Genomic DNA, 24,971 nt, shown 5'->3' with positions numbered 1-24,971 from the left:
ACAACAACAACATGCTTCGTAGACCACCGTACCATAACATTTTGTCTCAAACGAAACATTCACAACTTTTTTCCAGCTCAGTCTTTCACTCGCTTCCAAAAAGTAATGCATTGGCAAAACATTAGGGTGACATATATCCAGAAAATCTGCAATGATGTTGGCCGATCTGAACACTTTCTATGTTTTCAGAGTTCTAAGCATAGCCTTTAATGGTTGTTATGAAACATATCTTATGTAACTTGTATAAGCTTACACTCTAGTATTAAGGGGGTGGGAATGTTCGAAACAATCTTGTTTCTACAGCACAATAATTGGGTGTATGCAGGTTCATAACATTTTTGTAAACTGTCCATTTATAAAAGAAATGTCCTGAAAATGATTGTAGGTATGCAAATGTTCCAGTGAGTTGTTTTACTGCTACAAGAGGAGCCTACCTCACTTTTCACTGATACTTGTTAAGCAAGGCTAGTGTGCACTCTGTGGGGTTGAGGACACATTAGTCACTTTCAAAAACCAAGTCAAAAGTATTGGCAATACAATACAGTGAAGCAAGTGTGCTCTTTGTGTTAATTGAAGGACAGCTACCTCTAGTAACAGTCTAGGAAACTACACCATATTATTCTCTGCTCAGCTGCTCTGGGCTTTTAAATAGAATCATGTATTCTGTGTTTAGAGCCTCTAGCATCCCCTCCATCTTGTTTAACTCTTAACAGGGAACTGCAGGAGAAGGACCTACATCCGTAATACTGCTGAGTAGTGTTGTTATTTAATGATAAGACAAATCTATGTGATTTTTTAAGGTGCTCTTTAAGGAACCTTTTTGAGATACTTATTTGTTTTATTTTCTTTAGACCAGGGGTGAGGAAGAGTGGGCTAAACAACAATTGGCTTGATTCTAAGCTCAGTCCTTTCACTTCATATGGCAGGGTAACAAGCAGGACTCAGATGACATTTTACTCCATAATTCTGGCCGTTTGCAGTCCAATTATTTTTCTTTGAGCGCAAAGGCATTTTACATTGCCATTTCAGTGCTTTGTAGGTGAGTGGAAATCTATTTTTAAATTGGAACAGATAGCTTATTAAAATCCAAACTTCTCCAGAGTTCCTTTTACCTAATAATTCATACTTAAAACATGATATTTCATATACAATTCCTTTTCAGCTCAGGCAGCAATATTATTAGAGCTCCCTCCTGTGCCACTGCTCTGCTGGAACCTCTGACTGAAAAATATCAGTGGAACTTGGTGAAATGAAGAAGTGTGTAGGCTCCTATATATATATATTGTTTTCTATATTGTGTTGAGCGTATTTCTACTCCCTATTTTCTTTGTTCAGAGTATTTTAAAGCAGTAAATGTTGCTGGGACATATCTAGAGGACAACATAATGAGTAAGTGGTGTCACTGCTCTTCTCTCCGAGCAACATAATGTTGATAGTCAGCAACAGTGCGTAGTAAACAGAGTTCTTTTTGATTCCCTCTATTGGGTTGCATAGAGGAAATGTTTCATAGAATGGCTTAGTTTTTTTGATGCACTTTTGTGCTATCTTTTAAGTTCCCGTTCACTAAAGTCCTCACAATGTCCTCAGTAGTTTGGCAATATTATGCCCTTTTGAGTTTCCAGAGTCCTCACAGAGTCCTCATTGCATTGCTGTGCTATCTTATAAGTTCAAAAAGTCCTCACAGTATCCTCTGTGTTTTGGCAATGTTGTGCCCTTTTTTTAATTTACACTCACAAAGTTTTCATTGCACTGTTGTGCTATCCTTAAAGTTCATAAGGTCCTCACAGTATCCTCTGTAGTCTGGCAATGCGGTGCCCTTTTTGATTTACAGAGTCCTCACAAAAGTCCTCTTTTTGATTTACAGAGCCCTCACAAAGTCATTGACACGTGTTTCCCCGTTGAGGATTGCAGCGGTTCTTCAGGAGGGTGATAGATTTAAATCCCTGAGCTCTGTAGATTTGAAACAGATATTCACTAAAAGTTAGTGCTGTTCTTTATATTTTTTAGGAATTCTTAAAATCATACTCGATGGTGCAGCAATTCCTACCGAATTACTTTCCTGACACATACACGAGAGAGCCATGTTCTCCTGGCCCTGAATGACTTAATTCTAGTGACACATGATTTTTTAATGGAATGCTTTCTGGCAAACACATTTTGCTTGCCTTTATTCTATTTGTAACATTACATATGATGTCTGAATTTATTACCAACCACTTGAGTTATGTTAAGTGATATTTGTTGTTTGTAAAACTGATGAGTGTGCTCCCTGTTGTGTAATAAATGCACTGCGTTGCCTCTGAGCAGTTTGCCACTTGACAAATGAATAGCCGCATCTAAGCCCAGTGTTTGTATTGAGCGCACAACACTCTCTTTTGGTAAATCCACGTCTTTTTCTGTGAAAAGGAGGACATTTGCTAGCCACTGTGGCAGACCTTTCAAAGTCTTGGAATGGTTTGTGAGCTCTCTTAGAAGTGCCTATGAAACATTTATTTATTGAACCCAAATATTTGGAAATAGTGTGTTCTACTGATTTGTAAAGCATTGCAGTAAATGGGGGCGAGGGGGAGTTTCCTTCCACGCTCCATTCGGAGAGGATAGCTGACACACTATACAAGCTCACGAAGTAGCACACCTGTTAAATCAGTTGTGCAGATGGAAAATACAGTGCACTCAAAAGCAAACTATTTCTGACATTAGAGAAAGATATTTAGAGGGAATGTTGTTTGTGAAACCCCCGCCCCAATCCTTGACTCTGTACTCCCCTCAACATAGATTGTACTCATAAACAGAATGAACAAGACTAGCCTGACAGGACGGCTGGCTGTCAGGAGTGGCGGAGACACCATTCACAGGCACTTATTACAACCCTAGGCCACCTGCTCTGCTACCATCCAATGCGAAGATGTTGCGAAAGGTATGGCTTTATAACTGAACCAGCAGACATTCAAATTCTTAAAGTCAATGGATACATTTTGGATTGAAAATGATTAAGATTCTGAAAAAGGCAGGTCAGGAATGGCTAAACGAACGAATGAATGGAGGTATTACAAAATTCCAAACCTGATGAATAAACCTGTCTACATGATTAGTCATGGGCCCGGGTAGTGCTGTGTAGCTTCATATCCAGTTCCTCAACTCTATGAATTCTAGCAGGTCTAATAAGACCCCACTGGGTCACCCTGCTTCCTTTTCCATAGTTGAAGAAGCCAAGGGAAGGAATCGTAGATGCGGATCGAGGAAATCAACAGCGATATTAGCAAGGACAGACCATGTGGCATTCGCTGGAATATAGCTTCAGCGGGAGCACAGCTTGGAAAGCAGCAGCAAATGCATCAAGACTGTCCGCTTTTCCCTCCCTTTCCTGTATGCACTGCCCGTAATCCTCTGTAACCCGTCTCTGCATGCCCTTGCAAGTGTACCTCTAGTAGTATATCCTTTCGATTCTTTCTGTGTCATTGTACCGTATCGCTGTATCCCATGTGTACAACATTCTGTTGATTCACAGTTAGGTTTGTGCTACTTATAATCCACCACATACAATGATAGACTAAGAGGAACGGAGAGGAATCTGGGCCTAGAACTCATGTCTCTGCTACACAGTTGAAAGTCTAGCCACTAGACACATCTTCTTCATGCTCCAGTTGCAAATATTGATTGTCCAGGTGTCTGTTGATGCGGTTCTGCCTTCTCTTTCCATGGGACACGTCTTGTAACAATGTCGGCCACTGATTTCCCCTTGCAGCTTTGTGCAGTCGGTGTTCCTGCTGACGGCGGTGGTGCTGTACTTCATCGGCATGCAGGAGTATGTGGGCTCCCTGGTCATGTGCTTGTCTCTGAGTTGGGTGAACATGCTGTACTACACTCGCGGATTCCAGGTGATGGGCATCTACTCAGTCATGATTGAGAAGGTGAGTGTGGAGCCAGGTGAGCTATATGATATGATAGGTTATTTATAACATGCTTAATACCCGTAGGTTTGTAAGCGCGGGCCCGGGGATCGAAGCTGTGTTGCTCTGTGTCGTCTTGCTACCAAGGGGAGCACGTTGCACCTCAGCTATCCTCCCGAGACTGATTTGTTATATTCTACAGACAGATGTATGTTTGGGTATTACCTGGCTCTGGAAATCTCTCCCAGAGGATGACCATAGTACCGACAAGCTCCTGACGTTCTCAAAACGTTTCAGTACCAGCCATTTCTAGTTGGCCATGTTGGACACTTACTAATGATTCTTGGCACTTAGATGCCAAATGGGCCTTTAGAGCGTCACGAATATAAAAAACAAATCTAATGATTGCCTTGCCCTGCCATCCCCATTGCATTCTGGGAGACAGGACCTTAGAATTCGAAGCCTTCCAAGCCTGGAGCTGTTATGGCAGCCGTGTATTGAGGGGATGGCTCAAAATGACCAGTGTCATGAACTTTCATATAAGGATGCTTTATTAAATGCAGGTTCATTTTACACCAGTTTTCTCTCTTGGCATCAGTCATGTCCCGTGATGTCTTGAAACCCCTTCCGCACACCTACCCCTTTCCATGGGTACATTTACAATTTATTTCCAAATTCATCCCTACTGCTTGTCCAGTTTTTCCACTGTAACACTTCTTATCCCTTTTGCAGCCCTTCCCCATTCTCCTTTCCTTCTGGCCTGTTCCCCGTGTTTCCTTTCCCATTCTCTCTCTTGTGAACACTTGTGAACACCTAGGCCCTTTCCCTACCTTATTTCTTGAAACATAAATACAAACGATCCATATTATAACCTCAAGTCCTTAACATTTTAACATACTCATGTCTTTTCTCGGCGGTAGACAGAGGAACCCTCCCCAGCTGGTGTCCCCCTGCCCCACAACCCATTCCCAAACTCCCTTCACAGACCCCTTTGCCACTTCCATCACCTTCGCAAGGTGCGTTGTCATCGCTTGGAATGACAGGTGCACTCCGTTCTGCTGAATACAGGCAGGTCTCTCAAAACGTGTCACCTCGTTATTCACTGCACCAATTCCTTCACTGCACCAATTCCTTCGTGTCGACGGAAACCAGCAACCGCCATTTTTAGTTCTTTACACGTCCTATTTACCTCAACTGGCTTCTTCGCACCCCTCCAAGACCTCCTGAGCCACAATTGACAGCTGACCAATAGACCTTTCCTCCAGTGCCAGTGTGATGAGACGCGATACGGGTGAAAGCAGCTCCTGGGTGCTGTGCGAAAGGGCTGTGGGAAGGAGAGTCCAGGTCGTGAGACAGTGGTAAGGCGGTGAGGTTACCCACTGTGTTGACTCCGGTGTACCGCACGTAGGCTTCCTGGCTGCACTGAGGCTTGACGTAGCTCGGCGGTGGGTCCATGCCACTAGGCTGCAGCTGCAGGCACACAGGGATGCCGAAATGCAGTAATAAGGGAGAGTCACAGACAACTCTCTGAACTGCCCTCGCGGCTGCCCCCTCAGGCTACAGGCTACAGAAGCTGCGTAATGGTTCAGAAAAGCCCAAGGATCTTGGAGAACAAGCCCGAAAAAGTGTGGTAACTGAGCGAGTGGGGGAGACCCTTCTGTTGTGTCCTGAGTTGCTGAGCTGTACTGGACTGTAGGGAGGTAGTGGTGGAGGTATTGGGGAGGTATTGGGGGTTCCGTGTGAATCCAATCTCAATTAGGATAAATGACTCTAGGGTAGGAGTGTGTGCTGGAGTGTGGGTACCCCATTGAGTAAAGGGTGGTCCATACCCTCACATAGCCTTTGCAAGTCTAAGACTCTATACTGTGTCCTCCCATCGCTGCCATCCTCTTCCTCTATTTTCTATTTTCTTTTCCGCGCTACCTCCATCCCCTTTTACCTCCGGAGTTATACAACATTGGCACACTGGTTCCCCTTGCTTGAGTATGTGGCCCACCACCATGAATAACAAACTGCCTAGTTGGTCTGGCTTGCGTAGCGAATCCTTAAAAACGAGGAAACGGGCATGGAGCCCATTAAACCCTAATAAAGGTAATCCAGAGGCACCGTCCACAAAGAACAGCAAAATGATGGAGGAAACGGGGGAAAACCAGTGCCTAACGACCAGAGGCCTATTACTGGCTATTTCCAGGCCGTCAGCCAGACCCATGTGTTATTTTCGATGTCATGCCCCTCAGTGACGCAAGTGAGAGATGGTCCCTCATGCAACGTAAAGGGGGACAATAATCTGCAAGCGCCAAGGAAAACTCGAATTATTGCAACCAATAATATTGCAGATCCAGCAGACAAATTCGACAACCAAGTGCCAAACTCACCACTGTCTGTTGACAGTAATGGATCATTGTTTCACTTATGTAAGACTTTGAAACGCAACTCTCTTGGTCCCCCCATTGGAAGAAACCTGTCCAGTACCCCTAACCTCGAAGCATTAGTTGATACCTTGGAAATCTCAGGAGATGTGAGTTATGGTGCGCCCTCCAACAGTACTACCCAGGGTGAAGCCTTCCTCCCGGACGAGGTACCCTTGAAACACCAACTTAACACTATTCTTTCTAAAATGGAAACCTTATTGGTTCTTTGTACAAATCTGTCCACTGAGCAACATGACCTAATGGTAATAACCGCAAAGGTAGGGGACATTATCTTAGATGATACGGCCTTGTGCCAGGGTCAAAAACCAGAAAATAAGGGAATAGATAAGTCAGGCAGGGGATATGAACCCACAGATGGGACCAATGACCCCCCACCATGTATACTAGTTATGGATGAAGACCTAAAGGACCAATGTGAGCATTGGGACAGCCTTCCCGTCAGCATCCCTAGTTCACCGGCATCAGTAATGCTCCAAGACTCACTTGCCCTGGAAGCATTATGCAATGAAATATCAATGATGGAAAAATCTCCTCCAGTCGACATCTGAGGCAGTTATGGAGGTCAAGCACACATACATCACTTACAAGGACATCCTTGGGCCCTGCCTGGCAAAGCCCAAAGCAAGTTTGCTTTTTGAATAATAACAGTGAGCTTTCCCAAACCCGGTGGTTAGACAACAGAGTGTCTCCATCCAGAACCTACAACGGTCATCAGAGTACAGGGCGATGGCACAAAGAGCAAAGTAACTTTGAGTGGGCCGCTGGACAAATGGTCTCATGTAGTCTCAAATCAACCACGAGTAAAACCCCAGGTTGATTCGGAGAGCGGTTGCCCTCGTTAGGCCCAGGAAAAAGTCCCTGTCGCTGTGTCTTGCCACACGGGTAAAAGTCAGCCCACTGACACACATCTGGTGAACAGCCCTATGCCAGACATTGGCAGTCCCATCAGTGAAGAGAAAGGGTCCGCAGCTCTTTGTCAACCAAGAATAATGTCACCAGATGAAATCTGTACATCTGTTTTCCAAAACAAATGGCATAGCGGGAGAGGAGATTATAATCCTGATTTAAGTGAACATTGAAGAGAACCAGAGAGCTGCAACCAGTCCCTTCTTTAATTGGTCATCCCTGCTCCACATGTGGTCTATGATCCCCCAGCTGTCATTGATTTCTTCGGCAGATATTTTACGACTAGAACTCCCTGAATGGGACAGTCTAAATAACTGGGTCTTTATTCGATTGTATGCTCTTTGGCAGTACCCTTGCTATGTGCTAGAGTGGATGTATTGTATAGCCTGGGGCTTAAATTAATGATATACCATGAGCATTACCCTGTTTCCACAGTGACACCTATAACCGATAGAATGCTGTATGTGGAAAGGTTGTTGTACAGCCCTCCCAAGGGGTTGAATTATTCAAAGAACATTATGGACCCCATAATGGATACGCACAGGCGGGGCCATGTGCAAATAGAGTTACAAGCAGCCAAACACAGTCTTCGCATGATTTTGGGTCATGGCCCCGGGAGCAACAGGCTGTTACGCCACGTATGGGAAAACTTGCTAGGGGGAATTGAACTTTTAGGTTTGCTAGTTGGAATACCAGGGTTTAGCGACACCTTTTACAGAAGGGGGGGTCAATGCAAATACTAACCAGCTATGATGTCTTCCTTCTCCAGGAAACCTGGCTCGACTCTCCCCTCTACGTGGATGCTACCGCCTATACCAAGTAATGGATAAAAAGCGGACGTGGGCTCGACCATATGGGAGTTCATTATTGGACAGACCAGAAAATTGGTTCTAGCCAAGTGGCGGTAACATCTAGCGAGGGGATGGTCCAAGTGGTTGAGCTGTGGCCTCACTCAGAAACAGAGGAAGGCATTGATAATAAATACTTATAATCCGCCCGAAATGTCCAGTATGGAAGAAATCCATTCTCAGCTCGTTGACATCTTTGCAGTACATGGAGTTTCGAAAGGCCCCAGCAAAGGGTGGCACTGTACATCATATTTGTCAATTTTCAAGCTGCCTTTGACAGCGTGAACCATGAAAAACTATGGACCAAGATGGAGGGCTGGGGTTGCCCTAAGTGGCTCATGTGTGTATTGAAGTGTTTTCACCATAGTACAGGTGGGTGGTTAGATTGGATGACGAAAGCACTATGACCGCCAGGTATGAAGCATGGATGCACATTAGCTAATTAGCACCCTTGCTATATAATGTATACATGCCGGACCTTCCTGTCTGTTTGACCTCTGTGGTCGACTGTAGCCCTAGAATTGGTGGACAAGCCACTACCATGTATGCTCTACACCGATGCCCTGGTAATGTTAATCCATACCTTTAGCGGAGCCATGAAAATGTTCGCTATATTAGTCTCATACGCCATAGATAATGATTTAACCATAAATATGGAAAAGACAAAGGTAATGTTGATAGCCTCCAAGAGGGTTAAACCCCCAATTTGTACAACCAGATTGGGGCAATTGGAGTACGTTGTGAAATACCCTTATCCTGGCCTGGAAATGAGTGTCAGTTGTAATTACTGTTATATAAAAGAGACACAAACGGCTAAAGCCTGCTGTTTGACACACTTGATTGGGCAATTTTCTAAGCAAAGGGCAGGCTTTTCTATGGCAGGGATAATCACATTCTATAGACAGTGTTTTTGTCCCCCATGGTCTTGTATGATTATGCAGGAGATCGGTTGGTTGGATGAATTAGAAGGTTACTTTTGGAAAAGGTTAATGAAACTCTCTTCTTCGACCCCAGTTGAGTACCTGAGGTTGGAGTTAGGTCTTGTTTCTCTTAGAGGTAGATTGTTGCTCAGGTGGGAGCCCTACACTTAAAGGCCAACACGTACCCCAAAAGTCAAATGTTAGCTTTAACGGAGAGTACTAGGGGACCTAATCGAGAGCACACTGGTACTGAGTTTAATTGCCTGAATAATATAGCATATAGTCATATTAACTGGCAACCCGAACTTCGCACGTGGAATCAGGTTTGTTACTTTGAAATGTATATTTAAACAAAAACTGGTGCAATGGGATTGGACTAATATTTATGGACACCTCTCAACTTTAAGTACTTATAAATATGTCTCATATGTTACACACAGCTACCTTCATACACAAAGGTAATGACTACACTGTCCCAAACCAGCGCTGCGGAATGTGATGCTTAGACTACGTACTAACCAACTCCCACTTTTGGTGTTTAAGGGTTCCTATAAGAGGACCCCCTAACTGACAGGGTCTCTCGAATATGTAAAAATCCAGGGAATATTGAAGCTGCAAAACATTTATTTACTGAGTGTAAACAACTGGGCCCAGTTTACATGACCACTCTTGGCAAATACGTCCGTACCCTTGATGCAATAAAACACAAGGCTTTTTGGACCTATTGTCTTAACACTGAGACGGAAAGTGTTCACAATGCTTTGTATTGGTTATGACGTGTAATCCCGAAATTTTTAATAGTTGATAGCGACAAATAATATTGAATGAATCAATTTTAGCCATTTGGTCACATTTAGCTTGCAGAGGCGCGGACCAGATCATTACTGTAATTGAATGAATTTGATGATCATATGTAGGCCTAAAAGTGTTAATTACTATTTGTTTCTAATCACAGTGAATTTTAAAGTGTATTTTAAGCATATTTTAAAGTGCATTCTTTTAAAATGTAAATATATGTATGTTTTTATGTTTACTAATGGAATTTTATTTTTCAAAATGTTTTCTGTAAAAGTTCTTTTAGAACTAAACACAAATACAATAAATATTACAACAATAAATATTTAAGGATTTTCAGCCAGCTTTATCAAACCCAACCTCATGATTTGGATCAAATTGTTCTCTCCCAGGTGTATCAACAGTAAATCATCCTGCCCAATTTCAATGTCATGGGCAATAATTGGCTCTGCCTCATTCCGCCCAGCTCAGTCCACGTCACGTCAACGTTTACGTGCGAACACCCCAGCTGTCTCCATTACTCTGTTCGGCTTGGTTCCCGGCCAATTTAATGAGTGTATGGCCTCAAATCTAAATGTCCTTCTTCTGCTCCTACTGCTCCTGCATTACAATAAACAAGCAGCCATGAACCCACCAGCCAATTAACACCATGTAAAACTTTAAGCAATCAAACGCACATAGTCCCTGTACCTCTCGGATTTTATTCTGCGCTAGGGCATAATGTATGTATGCCAAACTATTATGTGTCTGTCCCAAACGCTTTCTCATTTCTGCAAACACTTTTCACCCCAGTAGTACCATCCAGGTGGCAAAAATACCACTGCCATGTCTTTTTGCAGCCATCAGACTCACATCTCTCATCTCTTGACATTCTGAGAAGTACTACACATCCTTATCCCTTCTCGTCGCACTTAGACTTTCTCAGACGTAATGTACCCTTCTTCCCACCAAAACAGCCTCCCCCATCTCCAATCCTGACATGCCTTTTCCTCCCACAATTTCAGACAACCGGAAACCACCCACAAACATTGTCTCAAAGACTGCAGCAAAAAGAATATGCTCAAGCTCACCACTTACCACCAGCTCAAATATCCCAACATGCTCCTGAATAACAACACTGAGAGCGGTTTTCTTGCATTTTTTTCGGATCCTTCTATACCCACACCACCTTGCTACAGCTCACTTCGTGAGGGCTTGTAATCCCAAACCAATTCCCATAATACACCACTTCATTCCACTTGTCTGAGATATTCACTGCAGAAGTTCCCTTTCAACCGGTGCCATCACAAATTGCCCTGTATCGTTCCACCTGTTTTCTTTTTTTTTGTAATTTCTTTTATTTGCATTTGGTTTACAAAGCAATTAAACCTTTACACAAAGAGTAAAGGTTTGTCTTGTTTACATTGCTAAATAAGACTTAAAAAAAGAAAACTATATATAAAATATATTTCCAGATGATAATAATAAAGTTTGATATGTCATCAATAGCCAGTGTACTGATTTAAAAAGCAAAGATCTCTTAATACTTCCACCACTGCCGGGGTGAGAAGAGTTTCGTGGCCTGAGATCATTCTGTTACACAGATGTTCTGATAGAATTCTTTCCTTGTTCATGACAAATTTCCCGAATTTGTCAAGCCTTGGATTCAAAGTCCTGTCACACTCTATTAGTAAATGAAAGAGGGTCTGATTTCGTGGACTGGCGCAGATTTTGCACAATGAAACGGCATTCTCTCTCTGTCGTCGGATTTCCAGAATTTTCCCTGTGTGTAGTATGTTCAGTCTGATCCTGAGGAAGCTGTTCCTAACCTTATAGTCAGGGTAGTTCTCCAGGTATCGTGGTAAGAAGCCCAGTTTTTTGTCCACTACTAGAAAGGTATTTTTTGGTGTTGAGTTCCGAACCTTTGAGATTGTCTCAATCCAATCTAGTAGTTCCAGGTCTCTCTTTATTTTTAATGGATTCGAAACAAGCGTCTGTGTGTCTAGTTTCGTTCTTGCCAGTATAGGTTTTACCTTTGATTCTAGATTGCATAGCAGTTTGGATTTGGAGCTGGTTATCATTTTTCTGAAGTCTTCATATTGAGATTTTGGTCTAGGTATTATGATTTCTCTATATAATGATACCAGCTTCCACTCCGCCCGGCCTTCCAGTGAGTTGAGGCCCAATTCAAATCGCAGATGCCAGCCCGGAGTACTTGGTGGTAAGTTCAGAACCTCTTTTCATAGCCTGCCTTCAATTTTGGACCACCTGTTTTTACTGTATGGCCACCTCACCTCCAACATTCTGTCCTATTTCCCTGAAATTCCTTCTATTGTCATCAACAGTGGCACCAGGGGGACTCTCCCGGTTTGAACAGTTCCTTCAGCGCAGGAGTCAACCGCTCTTTTACTCCTGGGTCCAACCACGGAACCTCAACCTGTGCTAATGAGAGAAAGCATCAGCCATACAATTCTGCAAACTGGGGATATGTGGGCCTGAAAAACAATGTTCCTCTGCAAACATTACAATACCAACATCCACAACAAGCTCAAAATCCACACATCTCTCGTGTATTGCTGGTTGATTGTTGGCACCACTGCCTTTTTGTCCACTATGAATGTCACCCAGAGGTTACACCGCCACTTTCCCCACAAATATAGTGGCACCAGGACTTGAAATAACTCCAGAAATGCAAGGGTGCACCCTCTCCTTCTGCACGTGCCTGGTCCCGGTTCTGCACACCACCTGCCATTCCAGTAGATCCCCCAATCCCAAAGCCCCAAGTGCATTGGAAAATAACTCAACTAGCCGTGCCAATGCCTCTGGGGGAAACCATTTTGAGACTCTAGTAAAATCATCAACGAATTCCAACCATATCTCCAAATCCTTTCTTAAATTCAATGTCACTCGAACCTTGTGGTGAGACTTCTTCTCACCTGTAATGGCCTTCGCCAAAAGGTGTTCCATCAGTTGCTACAACTTTCCCTTTTCATATTTCCTGGCCCTAATCACCTCCCTCAGCATAATCCTCAACTTTTCACCCTTGTCAGCTGGAAGACGGGCTTCCAAAGCCACTGATTCCAGTTCAATGCCAAAGAACCTGAACGCTGCTGACGGTCCCTCAGCCTCTCCCCGTGACAACGGCATGCTTTCTTCCTTTGTCTAACTCCGGAAAACCACGCGACAGGTGGGTGCATTCTTCCATGAACTTCCCTGTTTCCCTAAAACTGAAGGTCATTGCGCTAATGGCGCACCTGCTTGGAATCAGTCCAACATGAAAAAGCCCACTCCGGAAACAAGCTGCAAACCCAAACACTGCATAGGCCACTGAACCCCAAAGGAGCATCACCTTATCCATCTAAATGAAGCCATCATAATGAATGTCGAGCAAGTACACATCACCCATTTGCGCCGGCAACAACCATAATGCTGATTTGATATTGTATTGCAATTCGCCATCTCAGCCCGACCACACCTCCTTGCCAACTAAATTGGTCAATGCTGGAATACAGCACTGAACAATCCTCATGAGCGACACAGTCCTTCACTGACCACCCCTCTGGCCAGAACAGATGATGCATTCATACGTATTCGCCCGGCTCTTTCTTATGCATAATACCCATCGGAGAGATGACTAAATTATCCTATGGCGCCTTCATAAAGGGCACACCACCCTCCCTACAGCCATTTCTTTCCCTAGTTGCTCCAAGACTTGAAATGTTCTGCCCATCTGCTATAACTCGGTCCTCGATAAACAAGTCTGAAACCCTCCTCAAAACATTTAGACAACAATTTTGTGCTATCCGTGTTCTTGTGGTGGACCATCCACTCCTACAACTTGTCCCACTTAACCGGAGTACAAGCCTTTTTCCAACAGCCCCCTACCGCCATTACCTCCTCGGTGTGACCACGGACGCCAAGCTCGACCACTCTGCTGATCCTTTGCACCAAAGGGTGTCTTCATGCATGTCTATGCAGGCTGCTACTGTACACATGCTCTGTTATGCATGCAGCTAGCTCACCTGCCCCAGTCTGGGACTCACCTTTGTTCACACACCCCATCTCTGAGTGGGTTGGGCCTGAAACGATATGTGCGGTCGCGGCAACTAACGTAATAACCTCTACAACTCTCCCATCCAGGTTTTCTTTTGTGGCCGCTGACAGGTGTGCTCCCAATGGCTTTGCTACTCCCATGTGAGGCAACCTCACCTCTTTTGCTTATCCCCTGACTCCTCTTTTTCCTCCTCCTACAACCTAGTCAGCGGCGTTGGGCACTTCCTGTGCCACTGCTTCTGTCTGCAACGGCATAGACATCTGCACCAGAGCCGTGTCCGCCACTGCCTACACCCCTGTCCTACCCACTGAGGCATGCCCCCTTTCTCAAGTAGCAGGCCCCCTCATCCCTGCACGCCATATCCTCTCTTCTCTTGGTCCTCACATACCTCGCCCCTTCTCTTCCTATCTCATGTCATTTATCATCCAATCTTCTCTTTCCAATGTCGTGCCCTCGCTTCACCATTCCCACGTCTGACCGTTTCTATGTGATCTTTACTGAAAAAGACATTGCAATTGATTTTTTTACCGAAAAAAATGGATTGAAAAAAACATCGAATTTTTCATATTTTTTATTTGGGAGGGTTCCCACAGCCCCCCATTTCCCTATGTGTTTAACCGCACACAAAGCCCCTCCCCACCCATGTTCACCCCTTACCCCACTTCCATATATCTTTTTAAAAAATCAACGTTTTTTTAAATGGATTGTTTTTGGTAAAAAAAAAATGTTTGTTTTTCCAGTAAAATCACTGGATACCCGTCTGACCAGTGGCACCCTCAAAGCCATATCTCTAACAGAGACTGGCCTCGCAGTCATATCCTACCACAGGGGTCTGCAACATTTGGCTCGCCAGATGTTTTGGACCACAACTCCCATCATACCCAACCAACATAGTCAGTGGACAGATATCATGGGAATTGTAGTCCGAAACATCTGAAGAGCCAAAGTCTTCAGATCTCTGTCCTAGCAGCTTCACCACACCTCTCCCACAATCGCCATCGCACGTGGGACCCCACTCTCACAGGGCCCTCTGAGTTCTTCCCATTACTGGGGACTAGCTCGTCCCACTAGATCCCCACACTTGGTTGGTCTCCTCCGTGTTCACCTCTTTGTAGCGTGCTTCTCACCATGCCCTTAGGCATCCCACTGCACCCTCTCTCATTCCTTGTACCCCTGTCTAGCCCCCCAATCATAACTTTGTTTATCTTCCTCCTCCACCACTGCCACACTATCTTTAAAAGAGTTCCCCAGGCCAGTGAGGCAGTCCCCCCTTTTCTGTGCAGCCCACTGCCCACCATCACTGCCACTGAACTGCTTCCGTTCCTGCCAGTCTCCTCTTGTCCGACTACCTCCTGTTGCCTCACTTGCTACTCACCTCTGACTCATGACTGGTATCCCCTTCCCTGGTCCCACTTCTGGCCTCCACCCTTGCTGCCGCTTATACTCCCCACTTCCTGACCACCACCCGCAAATGTTTTTCTCCCCCTACCCACGTCTTTCTGCTCTCTCTACCCCCTATGCAAACCTTTCTACTCCTCTTCCTGCCACCTCTGTCTCCTCTTTTGTCTCCTGCGCTTCCTTTGTTCGCCACTGGGCCTTGTCTTATTCACCTTCTCCTGTCGCTCTCACTTTCCGAATTTTGCTGAGCTCTGTATTGTTCCCGCCCAATTCCTCCCCTATCTGTGACGTTGGGAAAGGGACAGTTGGCTGCTAGACTGAGAGAAGGGCATTTGTCTGTGGCATTGTTGAATCCTGGTAGAGCAGGATCAATGAAGTATACCACAGCGGGACCAATGAAGTATACCACGGCTGTGTGTCGTATTATAAGGAGGTAGGGTGTACACACCTCCATGCACTGCGTTCTAGCAACGAGCGGACGTGCTGGAACACAGTGCACCAGAAGAACCACAACAACAGAAAGAGCAATGCTGTGTAAGCTCATCATGCTTACCGCAGTGGGGGAAGTACAACGTATTGACAGTACCGTTTAGTACTAACTCGAAATAATGCTTGTTTTCCTACTTGGCAGTTGAATGACGTACTGGTTGAACCCTTCCACTGTCCTTCTAACTCCCACAGCAAATAACTGAATCCCATCTGTGTTAAGCTGTTGCATGTTATGACCATTGAGATGTATTGTGTCTGTCATTAGTGACAATATGGCGTCCAGGGTTTGTGTGACACAGAACACAGGCTTCCCTCCTTTTGAACTGAGTTACAAGTTGGCATGATGCCACAGTGTGCGTTTGTGCTACCAGTGCAGGTGTTGTTGTTTCTCATCGTGATGTTGTGTTCGCCCCTGTGAGTTGTATTCGTGCAGGTGTCACATTTCAACATGCGAATAATTTCACTCTAGTCAGCTTTCTGGCTGATGTCACTCTTCGGGTGTGTAATTCCAGTGTGAAGTTGCTTATGACCCTCGTTGCTAAGTGTGCAATTCCCGTGCGTGGTGCGCTTGGGTGCAGATGTCCTGTATTGTGGGTAATTTCCGCATATTTGTGGTTATGATTTGGTGTTGCAGGCATTTTCACTCCCTTGATGGCGTCGTGTTTCGTTGGCACCTAGCTTTGGTTTCTCGATGCCAATATATTTTCTGGTGCTCTGATTTCCTTAAAGGGGGCCTTGTTCCAGGCAGCAACTCCTGTGTTTGATTTGTATTTTGGCCATATTTGTTTGCAGGTCCTGGGGCGCCTTCAGTGGGGTAGAGTCTGGCTCACAATGAGACCGGCAGAGACTGAAGTAAGAGGCCTTGAGTGTAGGCCTTGAGTGGGGGCCTGCTTCACCTGCCGGCGCAGGTTTCCTCTGGTCACATTTGTTTGTTGTCACTTTTGTTCCACAGTGTGCACGCTTTTTCGTAAGCCTCAGGATCGTAGGCCGCAGAGCTGGTGAGTTTGGGTGTATCATAACGAACCCCTGTCCTGTCACACATCAGTATTACATTAAGAGACATGTAAAAACTTGGTCTTTTATATGTGCACAGTATTGTTTCTGTAGCGTGTGATGAGAATTTGGCTGTGCCTTGTATCTAGCTGTTTCTGATCTTTAATCACATTACCCTGAAAAAGGATTCACCTGAATACAAAACAAAATGTGGTTGCAGCACCGTAAGTCATGGAACTCCTGTTTAACAATAGTTTGGTGGATGGAATTAACTGCCAGAAGCTTTGGCAACAATATTAACATCTGGTCTTTGGGAGGAGCTTGAGTCGTCTAGCTTCTTGTGTTGATATGATATCATACTAGCTGGGGTACCCGGCGTTGCCCATGTCCTGATCGAGTGGTGTCTCATGTGCTCTGGAGGTGGTTGCTCTTGTCCTCTTGTCAGCATGTCTTGCTTCAGTTTGCTCTGGTGTTGCATGTGCCCTAGAGGATGTTGCTCTTGTCCTCTTGTCGGCATGTATTGCTTCAGTTTGCTGTGGTGTCCCATGTGGCCTGGAGGATTTTGCCCTTGTCCTCTTGTCCGCAAGCCTCGCTTCAGACTGGCATCTCATTTGCCCTGGAGAAAGTGGCTCTTGTCCTCCGGTCGGCATGTCATGCTGCTGTTTGTTGTTGTGTTTCAGAAGCTCTTGATATTGCTTTTTGCTTTCCATCAGAAGGAAATGTTCCAAGTGATGTTTGTTTTTTGTTTCGGCATGTTTCAGTCACTCAGTGGCTTCAGCATTTGAGAAAATGTCCAAGGAAGATTGATTGATTGTGCTCTCTTCCCGTGAATGAACTTAAGTAAACTGTAACCTTGCCATTCCCCATATTTGGAGTGGCGTGATAAAAAGAAGGTTTACATTTTTTTATTCCCTTTAAAAATGCTTTAATAAACACTTCCGAACTGTATACAGTGGTAATACATTTTAAAGGAATAACCAACATAGCGAATATTTTGCTTCACTTTTTCAAATTTTGTCGCCTTCTAGTACCTACTGCAGTGAAGCGGGGTGAGCATCAGTAAATACAGGTGTCTACGGAGTACATTTTTTGGATCCAAACATTGACTACGATCTTGCCCCAGACAAAGGAGGAATCCATGCAAAATTTGGTAGACGTGGGTTGAACAGTGTGGATTTGTATGGCCAGACAAACATGCACACCTACATACATTCAGCTTTATATATAAAGATATCATTTCTAACGTGCCTATACACAAGTGTTTCGAGGCGTGACAAGACAAGGTAGGGAAGACAGAGGGAGGACAAGACAAATGATCTTACAAGGCCTTGCGTCATTCAGATCGGCTGTTTAAAATGTGCGTGTTCCTGTAATTCAGCTGCCATGTTACTGCTGTGCCACAATAACACCTAAAGTCCATTGCACTGCATTTGTACCCTATAATACACATCCTTCATGTGGAATTTTACTGATTAACAGCAAGCGCTAATTCCGCTCCCGTAATTCTAGTGATTTTCAGCCATAAGGGGGATGATTTACTTCCAGCTTTAGGCTGGACGTAGATACGGCACCTTGTCGCTGAAACTCAAGAGTGAGGTATATGGTGCCAAAGTGTCGGCTTTACCATCACTTTTTACTGCACCGCAATAATCGTGAAGAAGCCCTTTTTCTCGGCTCACGGAAGACGTTTTATATGTAAATGATTTGAATGTCTCTATAGTAAGGACATTGGATGCATTTTTTTCTTTTTTTCCAATGATACCGTGGACGCCTATGTTTGCCATTCAGAAATGTGTTTGTTTTAACAATTTCATCATCTTACAAATATGTACACACTTAAGGACAGAAAAACATGTAATAATACATATTTCAACTCTGCAAATTTACAGACCTGCATTGGCGCACCTTTAATCAAGCGTTGTGGTTCAAAAGCAGATAAGTACATTCATTTGGCATTCAGTCAAATCCCTCTGTGTGTGTAGACATCCTGATGACTGTCCACTTGCTCAGCAAGCTTCTTCACTACCCACTCATTGCCTGTTGGCATGCCCACTCATTGCTTGCATCCAAACATTCTCTCGGCTTGGGTGACTATTTGAACTGATCTTCTAAAACCATTGACTCCTTAACTTCTTATTAGTTCCCAAAGCAGAGCAACGTCAGCAGGAGTTCACAGGCAGTTGCCTTAACTTAGTCCAGACCTTTTGACACCCAAACTGCAACCACCTTGAGCTGTCTTACCACTGTTAAGCATCTCTCCGTACCTTTAATTTTTGTTGAAATATTTAAATAAGATTTAAGTTGAGTCAGCAGTTTGCCATGCCTTTGCTCGCCCAGCCAAGCATAACCCTGGGTAAATAATTTTCACCCATCGTTTTAATGTCAAGTATGTACTGCCAGCACAGGGAACGGACTGGAACAAGAAGAAGTGGCGCTCTGGCAAAAATCATCTTGCTTTAGTGCAACTCCATTCCCCAGGCCCAGGGACTAGCAGATAAATGTACCAGATCCTGCATCACAACAAGTCTGTTGCTCATTTACTGATCAGCTCTAAAGCTGTATTATTGCATGCATAAGCAACAGAGCGTTAGAAGATTCAGCATTGGGCACTGCATATAGAAACTACCACAGCTTCACATACAGGTTTACAACTGTCCTTCTTCTTCTTAATTAAGGAACGCGTGGGCGGACCCACGCAGGCGCTTCCCCATCCAATTGGATGATGTGCACCTATCCACTATTCAGCATTCAACCTACGTAAAACTCACAATTCCTCCCACCGTCCTGTCTGCCTCACAAAATCCAACAACACACTACTCCTCCTCCTGCCACTCACCCCGTCACCTCCCAACAAAGCCTTCCCACTCAACTCAGCCACACCTTGCGCAGACAATCGAACCCTCATCAATTCTCTCTCTACAGCGTGTCTCTCACACCTAAACAGAAAATGTTCCACAGTCTCAGGCTCTCCACACACCGCACATTCCCTCGACTCTCGTTTCCCAACTCTAAACAGATATTCATTCAGCCCCACATGTCCTATTCTCAATCGATTCAGCATTACCTCCTCCCCCCTCCTCCATTCTAGACTTCCCGGATCCACCTTTACTGACACTTTCTCACGAATACCAAACATCCACCTACCTTTTACCCCACTCACCCACTTCTCCTGCCACTCATCCATGACCCGCCTCACCATCACTACCTTTGTCTCATCCACACTCAAAGGCAACTTTACATCAACCGCTTCCCTTCTCATACCCTCACCCGTCGCCAGATCCACTAACTCATTTCCCAGAATGCCGCTATGACTGGGGACCCACGCCAACTCCCGATCCATCCCCCCACGCACACATTGATCAATCTTTCTCCTGATATCCAAAATCACATCCTTCCTATCTCCATCCCCTGCCACAATCGCCTGCAACCCACTCAATGAATCTGAAAATACCACTACTTTCTCAAACCTCAACTCGCATACCCTTTCAATCGCCATTGCAATCGCCACCAATTCAGCCGTACAAATTGACACATCATCCGTCAGACGCCCCACTTTATACTCCCCAGTGCTTTCCAAATAGTACGCCATTCCCACTCTTCCAGATACCGGATCCTTTGAACCATCCGTGAACACCCTGCACCCTTCTTTCTCTGCCACATATGCCTGACCCAAATCTTTGATCTCACCCCGCAATCCTCGCTTCTTTGACACCACACTCGTCAACTCCAAGCACACCTTTGGAGACCCCATCATCCACATCGGACACCTCACCAGATCCATATCTGTCACAACCATCAACTCGCCCACACCCCACTGCACCCCCTTCTCCCACATGTGAAACCCCAAAGTGCCCCCTTTCCTCCTCCACCGATCCCCATAATAGTCAAACCTCCAATTATACCGCAAACATTCACGTACCGGATGAGCCACACTCTTCGCACTACACTTCACCCACCACCTCATATTCAACACATCCCTTCTCAATCCCAATGGCATCTCCCCCACCAGTACCTGAACCGCATTCATTGGAGAGGACCTCATCACACCCGAACATACTCTCAACGCTCTCGCCTGCACCCTATCCAACCGCAACTTCTGACTCTTTGTGAAACCCACTGCCACCTGACATCCAAAATCTAGCACACTCAAAATCAATCCCTTATATAAAGTAAACACTTCTGCTGTGCACCCCACTCTTTCCCAGTCACTGCCCGCAACAAATTCAACCTGCGTTTACAACTGTCCAAACTGATATATACATCCTGCAATCTACAGACATCTCTTTATTAGGGTGATTATTGTGACCACTCAAAACAGAAGAGTGCATTATTTCCTTAAAATAGTTTCTTACTAAATCACTATAAGACATGTTTGACTTTTAAAATTGTAGACATTATGATGTTCCCATAATGATCTTTGCTTTTATGCAAATCACCAGGATTGTGTTCAATGAAGACCTACTGTGTTGCTCAAAATAGCTGGGGCCCGCACCCCTTGGCCCCACCCCATCCTTCCCACAGCCCTGCACCTCCAACGAGGTAACTGTTCCCCAGTACATTTTTTACATTTCCAGCAAAATGTACAGCCTCATATATACAGGTCCAAACGTTTGGTTGCATGAGTGGTTCACACTCCCTGCTATTATGGAAGTACCATATTTGCCCATAATTAATGCATCTGTTCAATCAATCGTACTTAATGCATCTTTCATCAAGTTCATGCTGCCATCTTTGAAAATGCTTAAACTCATCTTACTTCTGTATGGGGAGCCCTTAGGCTTCTGCTTGTTGTTTTGTTGTCTCATTTCATGCTGAAAAGTGTGAATGAACATGCAGGGGACACGCCTCAATATTCTGCCAACACCTGCTTTCTATGACAGCTGTTTACATCTATGTGTACCCCCTATCTAAGCACATCTACATTATTGCATGATTCGCTTAAAAAAAGGAATTATAACAAAAACTGATCTCTCCCAATGCATGTCCTTATAGTATGCAGGGTCTAGAGGAGAAAGATTGAAATTCATGATGTGTTACCTTTTGGATGTTTGTGGTGTTTGATCTCCTCTCACAATTGATATCTTTGTAGGATGGATTGTTAAGAGGAGATCGTTTTGCAATTTTTGTAGTTTCTGGATTTTTGGGGTGTTTGATCTCCCAAAAGGCAGTGTCTATGTAGGAGGGAGTGTTTAGAGGAGATTGCAAAGGATGATGTACTGTATTGTTTGGGATGCTTGATCTTCCCCAGTGCATGTTCACATAGCATGGAGTGTCTAGAGGAGATAGATTGGAATTGATGATGTGTTAACTTTTGGATGTTTGGGGTGTTCAATCTCCGACAATGGATGTCTTTGTAGGATGGAGTGTCAAGAGGAGATGGTCTTGCATTGGTGATGTTTTAAGATTCTGGATACTAGGGGTGTTTAATCTCCCACAATCGATGTCTTTGTAGGTGTCAAGAGGAGATGGTCTTGCATTGGTGATGTTTGAGGTGTCTTGATGTTTGGGGTGTTTGATTTCCCACGAGTGGGTGTCTTTGTAGGATGGAGTGTCAAGAGGAGATGGTCTTGCATTGGTGATGTTTGAGTGGACCATGTGTTAAAATCGCTGCAAAAAATGGCCGTGAACACAAAATATTGCAGCAAAAAAGCTGTGGTTTTGCTGCCGCAATCCATGTGAAGGATGCGGGAGACACCTCTGCAACCCCTGGACCCATTATATCATTTAAGAGGAGCGGGGGACACCCCCGCAACCCCCAATCCCCTTAAATGGTGTAATGGGGTATACCTTTAGCGGGTCAAACCACTGCATTTTTGCTGCGATTTTTTGTTCAGGTAACATTTTTGCCGCAATTTTATCACTGCATACCGTTTGAGGTTTCTGGATGTGTGTGGTGTTTGATTTCCCACGAGTCAGTGTCTCTGTAGGATGGGGTGTCAAGAGGAGATGGTCTTGCATTGGTGATCTTTGAGGATGTTTGGGGTGTTTGATTTCCCAAGAGTCGGTGTCTATGTAGGATGGATTGTTTAGAGGAGACAGATTGGAAATGATGATGCATGGTACCTTGTGCGTATTTTCCGTGATGCTTGATCTAGCCCAGTGTATGTCTTTGTAGGATGGAGGGTCTAGAGGAAATTGTATAGCATTGATGATGTGCGTAATTGTATGATGTTTGCAATGTTTGATCTCCCCCAATATGGCTGTCTTTGTAGTAAAGTGTGTCTACAGAAAACATGTTGGAATTCATGATGTTTGTAATTTGTGGATATTTGATCTCCAATGGATGTCTATGAGGGATGGAGCATCTAGGAGATATTTTGGGAGTGATGATGTGTGGTACCTTTTGTGTATATATTTCGGTCGTTGACCTCCCCAGTGCGTGCCTTTGTGTGATGGAGAACCTACAGTAGGTAGTTTGGAATTGATGATGTGTGGTACCTGTTTAGATGATTTGGGGATGTTTTTGAATTAGTCAGTGTCAGAACATAGAACTATTTGCAAAACTTAGCTATGCATTCCAACGGATGTGCCTGGTGTTTCATAAGCAATGCTATTGCTCTTGTTTTACCAGCTTTAAATTGTTGCTGGAGAATGTGATCCGCTCTTGAGGGCCCTGTCTCGGCATTTTGATTTTGGTGCTGTGTTGTGTGTTCATCTTGCTGACTACCACAGAAAACTGAAACAATATAACATGTCTATCCATAGTGTCGTTTGTTGGGGTTTTAATAATCGTTTCTCTGTTGCAGATGATCCTGAGAGATTTATTGCGCTTCATGTTTGTTTACAGTGTCTTCCTCTTTGGATTTGCTGCAGGTAATCTTCAAAAGGCTGGGGGTGTTGATAAACACTGTGATAACCTGATGTCTGGTAATAGCCTGTTTTTATTACATAGTTCTTGCTGTCATAGTCTTGCATTTTCATAGCACTCCTATGTTCTTCATTCTGGACTCCAGGATTTCTGGTTCCAACATTTCTGTCAATATTGGGACTTTGCTGTGTTACTGATCCCCCGTGTTTAATCCCATATACATCTCTACCATCTATACCTACTCACACAGTCCCTGAATTAAATAATAATTGTGCTATTTCCTGGAGGCTACACAATGTTTATGTGCACTTGGAAAACATTTGAGATATGATTTAACTTAATCTAGTACGTGAATTCAATTTTTCTCAAATATCCGTAATCACTTCATCCTATATATCACCAATCTACGTCTTTCCTTCACTCTCTCTGCCCTCTTCTACCAACTTTAGATCTTTAGATCCATCTTTAGATCCAACTTTAGATCCATCCTTCTCCAGTCCCCTTCCAACCGATCACCAAGTTTATTTAATGTCCTCCTCTCCTCAGCCCGTACTTTCCCACTCTGCATCTTATTTCATCCCCATCTCGTACCTCTCCTCGATTTATAAGCACTCTGGGGGTCATTCCGAGAAGGGCGCAAAGGGATACCGGGCACCGTTGAGGACATCGGTGCCAATAAACCCTTTGCGCCCTACTACGAGGTCCCTTTGGGGCCCCGTCCTTAACGCCTTCTTTTACCAGGCGTTATGGAGGGGATCCACAAAGGGACTTCAGAGCTAATAACGGTACCGTAATTTATGGTACCGCTATTAGCCACCCTCCCCATTCCCATTGAGCTGTATGGGGGCTCAAATGGGAATGGGTATCGACATCTTCAATGGGGATTTACCAGTCCCGCACAGGTCGGACTAGACCGGTAAGTCCCCATTGAACGAGGGCGGACACGGTACCGGTAATGGTGCTAGTCATGGCGCTAATAGGGCCATGACTAGCACCAACCTCGGAATGAGGCCTTATGTGTGTCCTTTGCTGAAGTCATGTTAAAACCAAGCATTGGAAAGCCAACTTTTGTGCCTGGCAAGTGCATTTCCCATACCTACACAAAAGCCCAAACTGTTGCCAGTGCTTGTTTTCGGATACTGCACTCATCACCATTGTACGTAAAGGGGGACAATGTGGTGTATTTCCTCTTAGAAGCTATACTGATTGCATGTTTACTTATTTCTTCCTGCTGGAAGGACAAAACTCAACCTAGGCTGATCAACTGCTATAATGAAATAGCAGAAGCATTCCACAGCAAATATCACATTGTGATGAATCGGGGGAAGTACCAGGTGGCCAATGGAAAGTGGGATGTTTTGCAAAATATTTCAGTAATCATATGTAAAGATTGTGAGAAGATTAAAAATAGGAATTGGTGAGAATTCTAAATATATGAATTTAGAAAAACTGCAAAGCC

The 24,971-nt window shown here is 44.5% G+C and overlaps 1 protein-coding gene across 2 annotated transcripts in view; it reads left to right on the top strand.

Annotated features, from left to right (window-relative positions):
• Positions 1 to 24,971, top strand: part of TRPV1 (transient receptor potential cation channel subfamily V member 1) — a 434,265-nt gene that overhangs the window by 349,093 nt on the left and 60,201 nt on the right. For both annotated transcript variants that reach the window (XM_069615193.1, XM_069615194.1), the window contains exons 11-12: positions 3,746 to 3,911; positions 23,451 to 23,517. In XM_069615193.1, the coding sequence (XP_069471294.1) occupies positions 3,746 to 3,911; positions 23,451 to 23,517 (233 nt within the window). The remainder of the gene's footprint in view (positions 1 to 3,745; positions 3,912 to 23,450; positions 23,518 to 24,971) is intronic.

Source organism: Ambystoma mexicanum, chromosome 9 (genome assembly GCF_040938575.1).
Source record: "Ambystoma mexicanum isolate Mex_15411 chromosome 9, UKY_AmexF1_1, whole genome shotgun sequence".
Taxonomy (NCBI): Eukaryota; Metazoa; Chordata; class Amphibia; order Caudata; family Ambystomatidae; genus Ambystoma; species Ambystoma mexicanum.
This window is presented reverse-complemented; position numbering and strand designations above follow the sequence as displayed.